The sequence below is a fragment of the Melitaea cinxia genome, chromosome 15 (assembly GCF_905220565.1).
Source record: "Melitaea cinxia chromosome 15, ilMelCinx1.1, whole genome shotgun sequence".
Lineage (NCBI taxonomy): Eukaryota > Metazoa > Arthropoda > Insecta > Lepidoptera > Nymphalidae > Melitaea > Melitaea cinxia.
In genome coordinates, this window is record NC_059408.1 from 3,146,895 (window position 1) to 3,159,278 (window position 12,384).

Genomic DNA, 12,384 nt, shown 5'->3' on the forward strand with positions numbered 1-12,384 from the left:
GCCTACTCCCGCCATCAGTCGGGCGTTGCGCTCGCCGCGCCTCCGCACGGGCCCCCCCCTTCCCCGCCCGCTTCCCCTTGCGAGCCGACACCTTGTCACGTTTTTGGATCTCTCTTCTCTTAACAGCCACCAGGTTCCAACAAGACTCGTCCTGCCAGGGTTGGGTGGCTGTCGGCATTGCTGCCTTCAGAGAAGTGAGGTCAAATGGTACTTGTACCTGCCTCACTACTCAGGTGCTGCACCTGAGGTGCAGCCAGTAGTTGTGTTGGCGCAGCACTCAGGTTGTGAGCCCGAGGTGCAGCCAGTTTGATAGTTGGCGCAGCACTCAGGTTGTGAGCCCGAGGCGCAGCCAGTTTGATAGTTGGCGCAGCACTCAGGTTGTGAGCCCGAGGTGCAGCCAGTTTGATAGTTGGCGCAGCACTCAGGTTGTGAGCCCGAGGTGCAGCCAGTTTGATAGTTGGCGCAGCACTCAGGTTGTGAGCCCGAGGCGCAGCCAGTTTGATAGTTGGCGCAGCACTCAGGTTGTGAGCCCGAGGCGCAGCCAGTTTGATAGTTGGCGCAGTACTCAGGTTGTGAGCCCGAGGTGCAGCCAGTTTGATAGTTGGCGCAGCACTCAGGTTGTGAGCCCGAGGCGCAGCCAGTTTGATAGTTGGCGCAGCACTCAGGTTTGAGCCCGAGGTGCAGCCAGTTTGATAGTTGGCGCAGCACTCAGGTTATGAGCCTGAGGTGCAGCCGGTTGGTTTGTAGGCGCTCCAGTGGGGTTATTTGCCCCCGGTGCGGCCTTGGTATTAGGTTTTTTATTTTGTTTGTTTGCCATGAGTGTAGGTAAAATATTCATCCTGAGAGTGCTTCCACCTTCCTTCGAGCCCTCAAGTGGGGACGCTGTGGCAGAAGGCCAACAGCGCCAGAAGTCACCCCGGGATATAGAGCCCCACCCCGCCAGGAAGCAGGCCGAGCTGAGCGAGATGATTTTCACCGTCCCACCCGTCGTCCACCCCCAACGGGACAGAGCTCTCGCCTGACGGCCCTCTGACGGGACGTCGCAGCCGATTGACTGAAGGTGGCTAGCCTCCGGCCTCCCGTGTCAGGAGAAATCCAGACCGAAGTGGAGTGTTGCCTAGGAGACGTACTACTGCCGACGCTCTTTCAGCTCAGCCACCAGGATTCCTTCATCCTCCCTTACGGGTCCCCGCGCACGGCACAAACACGCGGGTGGTCAATTGGGGCCAACCCTCGCTTACTGTTGCGACGGAAGGTCCGCAGGGACTTGACCACACCATCCCTGCAGAAGTGTTATGTTTGGCCTTGTTGTGAGTGTCTATTGTGTGTAAAAAGTGTATATGTGCATGTTTAGTATGTACGCTCTTGCGCGTATGGGGGCCTGTGGGAGTGTGTCTGTGTAGTGTGAGTGTGGTGTTCTTTGGTGATTATATTATGTGTGTGTGTGTGTATGTCACAGGAGTGCCCGCGCAAGCACTGCCCACGGTTGCTTGCGCAGACACTCTCGACTTTGTTATTCATTTAGCACCACCCAGGGGGCACGTGTAGGGTAATGATTAGGTAATTCCTACGGACGCGAATAACTTTACCCCCCAACCGCCCCTCTACACCTTAAATCAAAATCAAGTACGTGAGTAACTGAGGTACCCAAAGGTTATCTGGAAGAAATCCCTATTTGGCGATAAGATCGCCTTTGTACATCTTGTATTGTATCTTTCTTTATATGTGTCTGTATTTTGGTGTACATTAAGAATAAATAAATAAAATAAATCAATAAATACCTTGCATTGACGAATCTCTTGCAAAAACATAAAAAATAAATCCGTAAAATCTTCGCCTTACCTTCAGAAATCGTTCAGTAACCTTAAACCAAATTTATTGATATTAATTAATGAATCTTAAATGCCACTTCACATTCACTTTTATTCTAATTCGGATGAAACCAATACTAGAAGTATCAGCAGAATTGCTGTATGACGATCACTTGGTGCTCGTAAAATTACTAAATTTCCGTTTAATGAACGATAACAGTATATAAATAAGTTTCTAATTATTTATTAAACTCTACGCCTAAACATTAAAAATATACACAAATAAGTAACCCTGTCTGAATCTCAACTTGCATCGGAATACAATGCAACCGACAAGGGACAGGACTACTATTGCACGCTTCACCTATCACTTTCCCCATGTAGGAGAAGAATCAGGGCTTGATCCACCACGCTGCTCCAATGCGGGTTGGCGGACTTATTCCCTACTATGAGAGTAACGATTGCTATGAGGTGTTCATGATAACAGCCGGGACAGACGGTTTTACGTGCTCTCTGAGGCACGCTGGGGAGATCCACAAGGATTGCACAAACCCCCAGACCATAGCAGACATTTGTATGACTAATACTAATAATAATGTTTGTCATTTGCGGTGATCGAACTCGCAACCGCCAGCGCAACAGCCACAAACCAGTGCTGTGACCGTTGCGCCACCGCGTCGTTAAAGCGGTTTATGGGTAATCATTTCATCATTCATGAGTAGTGACAGAAATGGATGGGTTCGACCTATTGACGAAGACATTACGTACTCAATGTATTGTTACTGACGAAGCTGTCAGACATCAACGTTTATACATGCCACGAAATATCGATGAGATACTATCAGTGTGAAACTTTTAATTTTAATAATTGTTTCTATGAAAGTTTAAATAATTTTGCTTTAAAAGGAGTTTTGCCAATCATTAAGAAACGTACGTAACGTAAACATAAAACAAAAGTATTTAGTATATCTATTTCGAGACGCTGTACACCGCTTTGCTCAAACACGCCTATATATATATGCCTAATATTTTTTTTCGTGTCTTATTTGATCGATATCAATTCAATGTGTAAGATAAATAAAATAGCTATGTCTTATACTCGGATATCGACCTCCATGTACCTCGTTTTCGCATTTTAGTTCTATATTACAAAAAGTATGACTAGTAACATTAAAAAAAAACCGGCCAAGTGCGAGTCGGTCAGGCGCACCAAGGGTTCCGTACAAACAAAATTATAAAAAAGGTATTTTTGTTATATGATCCAACTAACAATTTATGTTTTTCGCAATTTTTCTTTTATCTGTGCTACAAAACGTTGCTTCGTCGTCAACAACAAAATTTTGAGTTCACGGGAAGTACCCTGCAGGTTTTGATTCCCTTGCGAGTGTCGAAAATTTGCAGCATAAGCTATCACGCGTTCTCGAGAAAAAGTGATCCTATAAGTGTTCCGTTTTTACCTTTTGAGATACAGAACCCTAAAAATTGCTTCTGAACTACATATTAGTCTACGAATATAACAATAATAAAACTGTGGCCTGACTAAACTGAAATTTCATCTTGGGATAAGTATACGAAGGCAAGTACAGAAAAGTTGATAGTAAATACAATGATTGAATTAGATCTAGAATATTTAAAATAATAATAATCTTACCAGCGACATCGACTGAAGTTCTGATGAAGCATTCCTTGGGTTGACTGATTTGATAGGAATCTGAGCGTCAATCTACATAGAACCATTGCTATGCTTTAAATAATGCTTTGGAGCTGGCACCTAAAATAAAATTAACACGGGTAAATGATTAATAAAGGTTTTCGGTGTGATATTAGTCTTCGAACGTAATAATAAACTGTGCCCAGGCCAGGGCTGCCAGATATACGTTTTTAGATCGTACTCATACGATTTTTTTCCATTTTTACATATGTAAGATGGCTAGACTATGATCGTACGCAAAGTGTATGATTTTTATATTCCTATTACCTGGAAGCATTTCATAATTAACCCTTTCCCTCCTTACGGTACTTAAAAATACCTCCACATTTTTCGTCTAATAACTTAAGTACGAAATCACTTTATGCAAACCACAACTGACAATCCCTTAGAGTACCGTTCCCGTAAGCCAATCATAGCACATTATTTGAATTACCGCGTGACATTGCCGAAAAATTTCAACAGCGAGTTACAACTGGTCAAACATTTTATCACTCTCCTGTGCAGTGTAACTGAAAAACTTTTTTAAATGGAATATCATAGGCAAGTGCTATTTTTTTTACTAATTACGTTGTTTATATTACGGGCTACATTTATAAAAGCTGTTAAAACCTATTAACACTTTATTTTATATGAATATTTGATAAAAACTGATGTGGACTTAAAAGTACCGTCAGGTGATTTTAGTCTAAAAATCATAAGCTTGTGTAATACACATACTCGATGAAGTGGGTATTTTGTTTTATCATAAATGAATGTTTTTTTTTAATAATTGTCCTGAGCTATTTTTTTTTTATTGTTTTAGCCATTGAGATGGATATTACAAACAATACTGCTCTAATTGAAGCCCCGTTATTAGAAAAGATTCCGGACTGTGACGAAGAGTCTGATGCAGGTGTGTCCGATGATGAAGTGAAAAATATTTAACTACCTTCACCAAGAGGCTTCGATGAGGTTTTTGGAAGAGCTCTAGAAAATATTTTAGCCGAAGATCCGCCATCGTCGCCAAAAGAAGATGAATTGGAGTGCCCTATAAATCAGGTACCAACATCTCCAATACCTGGATCTAGTGTTCAGACTGATCTACCGTCTACAAATACGTCTTCACACAAAGCTAATCAGCGATTACCCGAACCAAATCGTAAATGGAAAAAGAGGGACCTAGACACAATTTTACAGGAATACGTTCTAAACGCTGGAGTAGTAGAAGACTGTTTTGCTTACTGTAGCACCCCGACTGATATATTTTTAGTATTGATTGGAGATATCGTTGATAATATTGCGTACCAAAGTAACCTTTATGCTACTCAGAGAGGCAAAGTATTAAACTTAAAAAAGGAGGAACTTCTAACATTTATAGGTATGAATTTTTTTATGGGATACATACAATACTCGTCCGGCGTGGAGAGACCATTACTCTTCGGCACCTGATCTCAATAATGCACTTATTTGCAAAACAATGCCAAGAGACAGATTTACTATTATTTTATCTCATCTGTATTGCAATGATAACTTCCGAATGCCTAAAGATTGCAAAGATAAGTTTTAATATAAGATATAAGATATAAAATTAGACCGATGATTGATGCACTCAATAAAAAATTTCAAGAGGTTTATCATGGTTTGCTGAATATCACGAGGTTAATTTGTAATTAAAAATATTTTTAATTATTACTAAGTCAATATTGGATCTCATTATTTTTGTATTTTCTATCAAAGTTCCTAACATTTTAATAACATAAAGTTCCTGACGGTACTTTTAAGTCTAGGTCTTAGAAATAGTACTCCTAGGTATAATAAAAATCTGAAAATAATCTGAGCGTTTACTTTTACCTACCTTATTATGATAATGAAGTGCCTAGATCTTTTTAACCGACTTTAAAAAATATTTTTTCTACGTATGTTCGGGGATAACTTCATCCATTGTGAACCGATTTTGGTAAATTTTTTTGTTGGAAAGGACATATCCCTGGTATGACACCATGATAAGGAAACCAGGATCTGATGATAGGATCTTAGTAGAGAAATTGAGGGAAACCCTAGAAAATCCGCATAAGTTTTTACTGGGTGTGTACCACTTTTAATGATTTTTAATTTAATCGAAAGTCGATGTTTATCATGTGGTCACATTTAAATTTCATCGAGATCTCATTACAACTTTAGGAATAATTATTCTTTGACGGTTCGTAGGAAAGTGGACATAAGGTGCCTATTTTTAGGAATAATCTTTGATAATGCGTTTTTAGTTGACTATTTTTTCGTCTACCTACGTTGTATTACTTGTCGATATAATTGAAGTTGGTTTCTTTTTCGTTTGCCTGCAAACAAAATTATTTTATACTTGAATGCAGACTCATATGAAGGCTGTATTTGTTTGCTTTCTAACGAAACTTATAATTTCTTTTTCCGTAATAACTGTAAATTGATTAAAAAAAACACATTTCGAAATAAAAAACAATTTGTAAATTATAAAACACCGGCGCAATTTGCTTTATATTTGTTATATTTTCCCCATCACAGTGCAGATTTTGAATAATCGTTTAGCGAAGTTAATTTAATCAAAACAAAACTTAGAGACAGTTCATCTAATGATAAACTTAAGGGCACATTATTAGCCAAGCAATTAATAAGAAGAAACGTAAACTATACGAAGTTTAAGCCAACAAATACTTTTGTTAAAAAATATGACCACAGAAGATTTTGTATGAGTATAACAAATAGTTGTATTGCATTTGTTTTCTAAAACTAAACGAATTTTGATAATTTATAATAAAAAAATTAGTACTTAATCTTAAAAGGTTGCAAGATCTTTTATTTCAAAATTTCCTTGGCAAACGATTTTTTTTTTTTGTAGTTTGCGTACGATCACACTTTTTTTTTGCACCTGGCAGCCCTGGCGCAGTCCAAAGTTGACGTTGCATCATGACTTAGATGTAACCAACTCCAGACAGGACTACTCTTGCACCTGTAGTCTAAACCAGAGAAATGTAGTTCTCTGAATAGTATTATGGGTGCGTAATTGGTGGTAAAACTAAAGAATCTTTAATGAATCATAGTACTCGCGGCTTCAATTAAAATATCACAACCACGGTTGTAAGATTATTATGTAGGGAGAGACTTAAGGAATTTCTGATTCAAAATTAACAATAGTGTGACTGAACACTATTTCGTTACTTTAATATATGTAAATAAAAATGAGTGTTGCTATGCGCATACACTCGAGAATGGCTCGACCAATTCGAATAAATAATTTTTTTGTATGTTTTTTAAGGCTCACGTAAGGTTTTAATCTAAAAAAATTTTAATTAACTTTTGACAGAACGAAGTCTGTCCGGGAAGCTAGTAATTCAATAAAGTTGAATATTTCCCTATTCTAAACACCATTCTTTATAGAAAACCTCTTATTATCTAGGAACTAGACATCGTGTTCAAAGTTGATGGATAACCTAGTGCGATTTCTAATATAGTATCTTAAAAATATACAAGTAACACGAGAAATAAATAATATAAATATTCAGTAATAATAGAGCAAACGAACGAAAAGGCATAAAATGTAAGTAAGAGATACAATAAATAAACATCTTCATGTAAGCCAACGCATCGAATGACTCACAACATCACAGGCAATAGCGGGTAGTTACAGAATCTGTTACATTGCTCCAGTTTTTAACAGACTTCAAAAAAAAATCTACCTTACAAAGATTCAAGCCTAATTTTTGTAACGACAGTCAGATCAACAGATCAGTCGTGTCACAGTGTAAATGGTAATTTAGAGAAATTTTGAGAATAATTTGCAACGGTAAATGTGACATAAGAAAAAACTCAGAAGTAAAAAAAAGAGTAATCGAGACACACATATGTAAAGAACATCAAACTTACATTTGACATACTTACATTAAACATACACTTAGGTATCGATGGCGGTGGTGTATTTGATTCGGTGTTACTAAGAGACCTTAAAGCCAACGTAGACAACGTCTCCGACATCGTCAACTTATGGAAACCGATAGCTGAAACAAAAATTAACAACGTCAAGGAGTTTATAATATAAAAACTACGTATTTACTACGTATTTTATTTTAGCTCAGTTGTTTAAAAATATTTACGTAATAATAATTAAATAAAAATGAACTGTGCCCTGACTATACTTGAACTAGCATTTAAATAAAATGCAGCGAACGAGGTACAGGACTACTCTAGCACCGCTGGTAACAACCAGAAAAAATGGTATCTTCTGATTTGCATTTGAGGTGCAATTTGTAAAAATACCCAGTTAAACTTTTTTTAAATGAAAAAAACTTACCTTGGTTTTGGATTGATATAACTATACAAAACTAAAAGCCGGTATAAATAAATATCTGATTCCTGAAACAAAAGTAAAAAAATAAGCTATTTATAAAAAAGAAACTGTTCCAAGTTGATGCAAATCACTTTTGTTACCTCTCCCTAATTTAAGATCAGCTCAATTATTCGTTATCAATAATTAACGATTAAAAGTGGAGTCAATTTTTATGTAAAATAGGATATTGACCATGTTCCTTGTAGATTATTTTGAAATCCCAATATAGTGGGACTTTTGCATAGCCAGAGAAGAGAAATTCAACCATTCGATAACCGTGACGAATTTCGAATAAGTTGATCCACTAAACATAGATATAATATTGAGCTGCGACTGGCATCTAAAACCAAAATTGATAGAATCAGGATCTATTGATCTTGGCTTGATGGTATATATTGCCTATAGTCTTGCTCTATAAATGGGTTGTCTAACGCTGAAAAATTTTTTCAAATCGGACCAGTAGTTCCTGAGATTAGCGCGTTCAAACAAACAAACAAACTCAATACAAAATAACTCTAACTTTCAAATTAATAAGAAACTGTGCCCTGATAAAATGTAAATTGCATCATGAATAAATGCATTTAGCGCAAATCAGGACTATTCTTGCACCCTTATGATAAAACCAAAAAAATAAGTCTTCTGGTTCGCGTCCCAGGTGCGTATTTGTTAATAGAACTACCGAACTTTAATGCGTTATACATAATACTCTAACTCTTTACGAATACTCGTGGCTTAGAACTAAATAATTATGACAACCATGACTGTATGCGAATGTGGTACAGTACCTACCCTAATTTATTTATTGTCTGTCGTTCCATCGACTGATTAAAAATGTTGACTTAGAGACATTTTTAGAAAGCGTTCGCAGTGAAATGCAACAAAAAACACTCAGAAGATAAAAAAAAGAGAAGGTTTAAGATGATGATATGTTAAAAAAGATAATCTTACGCGCTCCAATAAAAAAAATCGATGGATAAAATCGATGCCAGTATAGTACTCATAAGAGTATGATAGTGATCTATGAAGAAGGTAATAAACAAGCTACTCATAATTTAAGAGATACGTAATAATAATCAAGACTTACAAGCAAAAATGTCGAAGTTCTTATGAAGTGGTTGATGGCCAATGTAGATTTTAAATCGATTGATTAGTTCATTTAACGTCCGTTTCATAGATAACTTGTACCTAAAACAAAAATTATTAGCATTAGATAATTATCAAGTATAAAATTAACAAGATGGCGTTAAGCATTACACAAAGATGAAACGTCAGAGCAGATAAACAAACACGAATAAATCGGCAATATTTATATAATAAATATATGAGTTGTGATCATTTGTGTATATTTTATTACGTTAAATAAAATTTAAGATTTCTTTCAAACTGTTCCTTACTGCTTCTGAACCTGCATCTAAACAAAATGCAGTTAGAGTTAGAAGGGACTAGACTAGACTAGACAGTACCCAAATTTAACAATTCAGCTGTCGTTCCTTTTGTAAGCCATGCGACTTCTAACTTCTCTCAAACTTACTTGTAATTTGGATGTATAACAAGAATTAATTTGTATATGTATTTCATATAAAATCCGTTGAAAATTATATAATTCTTTATTTGTTTATTATTGTGGATTTGGGGAGCGATTTGTAAAAATACTAAGTACAACTTTTTATAAAAGCCAAACAAACAGGACTATATAAATAAATATCTGATTCCTAAGACAAAAGTATAAAAATTAAGTAATTTATAAAAAAAAAACTGTTCCAATTTGATGCAAATCACCTTTGTTTTAACTTTCCCTAATTAAAGATCAGCTCAGATCGTTATAAATAATTAATGATTAAAAGCGGGATCAATTTCAGCGCCAGTATCTTCCTTTCGATCAATTTTTATGTAAAATAAGATATTTACCATGTTCGTTATATGTTATTTTGAATCCCCAATATTGTGAAACTGTTGCAAAGCCAGAGATAAATTCAACCACTTAATGAGCGTGACGAATTTTGAATAAGTTGATTCACTTAACAGAGGTATATTGAGCTGCGACTTGCACCTAAAACCAAATTTATAAAATTAAGTCAGTAATAAACACAAATTTCATTAATTTTTACATCAAATATTAAAGATTAAAGATTATCATCTAGTAACTTTTAACTTTCAAATTAATAATAAACTGTGCCCTGACTAAATCTAAAATTGCATTTTGAATAAATGCAATTAAGGTCGATCAGGATTATTCTTGCACCCGTAAGTAAAACCAGAAAAATAGTCTTCTGGTTCGCCGTTGAGGTGCGTATTTTGTAATAAATCTACCGAACTTTAATGTGTTATATATCTTTTATATAAAAATCTTGTATCCGATGTTAGTTAAATACTCCTCCGAAATAGCTGGACCGATTTTTATGAAATTTTGTGGGCATATAGGGTAGGTCTGTGACCACAAGTGATGGGGTTTAGGGAGCTAATAACATATGTGGCAAAACCACGTTTGCAGGGTCAGCTAGTAATACTCTAACTCTTTACTAACACTCGTGGCTTAGAACTAAATATGGCAACCATGACTACATGAGTACAACCATGAGTACATACGTACTAAACAGGACGACCGCAAGTAATCAAAGAATTGAAGTAAAGTTTATTACTTATTTGTTAAAAATTACCTAATGCCGATTAACTTTACCACTAATCGCCTTCGTTGCCATATTAATTTAAATACTTACCTACTACACCTTTGAAAGTCAGTCTGTTACAATCTTGGGGAGGCTACGAAGGAGATGTTAAAAAAAGTTACTTGTAAGTCACAGTATACGTAATAATAATGAAAACTTACCAGCAAAATCAAGAGAAGTTCGCATGAAGAAGTGAGATCGGCGAGGTACTTCGCATTGTCTTGCAAAGAAAAATTCCATAAAATCTTCGCCTCGACTTCATAAATGGTTCAGAATACACCTTAAACCAAAATTTATTGATTACAATTAATGATTTTTTCTAAATGCCACATCACATTCACTTTATCTAATGTAGTTCGGATGACACCAATCCAATACTAAAAGTATCAGCAGAACTGCTGTGTAACGACCACTAGATGCTCATAAAATTATTAAATTTCAGTCTTATTAACGGTAATCCATAAATATAATGATTAACATGATATGATATATGATGATAATGGTAGAGGGGCGCTGTCTGTACATTCATGTCAACCGGTCAATAAATAAAGTTATGCCAATTTAAAGAATCACGTTGTACATTGATTGTAACGAACTACTTCAAAAAAAATTCAACTTCACAAAGATATTAAATAAATAAATAAATAACACGTTAAATTAAAAGAAAGATATAATTATGAAATACTTAAAACGCCTAAAGTGATTCAGAGCAACTGCAGATGGAACGCAACGTGGGTAGAAAAAGAATAAATTTCATTTCCTTTTGATTTGTCGGGTACTCCGTAATTTACCTGATTACACATATATTCATAGATTAAATATTTAATTTCATTAATTAATTTATTTTTATTATAATCACTACACACTAATGTTTTATTAAAATAAAATATCGCGTATTTCTATGCGTATGTTGTACGCATATGCTATCAATCACAAACATTATGTTTATTATCACTTTGAGTGAGTCAAAACGACACAGATCGAGCAATAGAGGGTACAAGAAGAAACATCTCCGTTCCATCACCGTAATGGTTGCACCATACTGTATTTTACCAGAATATGCTCGTGAATTAAATGTTACGTAATTTATTTGTTGTAATTACCGCGTGACAATATTTTTAATAAAAAAATATATAATTACAATTTAAAAATATATATATAATTAATGTTTAAAAATAGGAGTTGATCGTAATGGGTTGAAAATTTAAGATTGTATGTTTTTTTAAATATTGTATCATAAAAAAATAATGTATCTGTACTGTAACATTTAGGGGGATGAAAAATAGATGTTGTTCGATTCTCAGACCTACCCGATGTGCACACAAAATTTCATGAGAGTCGGTCAAGCCGTCACCTAACGGTAAGCGATTACTTTAGCTGATAGACGCCTGCAACACTAGAAGCATAAGAAACGCATTGTCGACCCTACCCCCAGTCCCCCCAGAAGCTGTGGTTACCTTACTCACCACGGAAAAACAACACTGCTTGAAAGCACTATTATTTAGCTTTGATCTTCTGTAAGGTCAAGTTACTTCTCCAGTCGGGCTACTCCAGTTTTTGAGCAGGATATTTCCTGCTGTGCTCTACCTCAGTTAAAGAGATGAAGGTAGAATTAGAATAAATTTTTACACCGTTTAGTTTGTACCGCACTTCATAATTTGTCCGCGTATAATTGTTTATTAAATATTTGACACGCTTTAGTTTGTTTCTCATAATTACTAAGCTTTAATATCTATTATAACAACAAATTATCTTTGTGTATAATTTGTCTGCACACGTCACATACACAGTTTAAGTTAACACCTCGAGTGATATATAACGACTGCAGGTCAGTCGCAACGGAGGGTAGAAGAGAAATAA

At 35.9% G+C, this 12,384-nt stretch overlaps 1 protein-coding gene across 1 annotated transcript; it reads right to left on the reverse strand.

Moving 5' to 3' along the window:
- Nucleotides 1-225: 225 nt before the first annotated feature.
- On the reverse strand, nt 226-2,945 carry LOC123660600 (keratin-associated protein 10-8-like). Its single transcript, XM_045595655.1, has 2 exons — nt 2,933-2,945; nt 226-707 (listed from the first exon to the last, which is right to left on the reverse strand). The coding sequence occupies exons 1-2, from the start codon at nt 2,943-2,945 to the stop codon at nt 226-228; spliced, it is 495 nt and encodes a 164-aa protein (XP_045451611.1).
- Between the last annotated feature and the right edge of the window lie 9,439 nt (nt 2,946-12,384).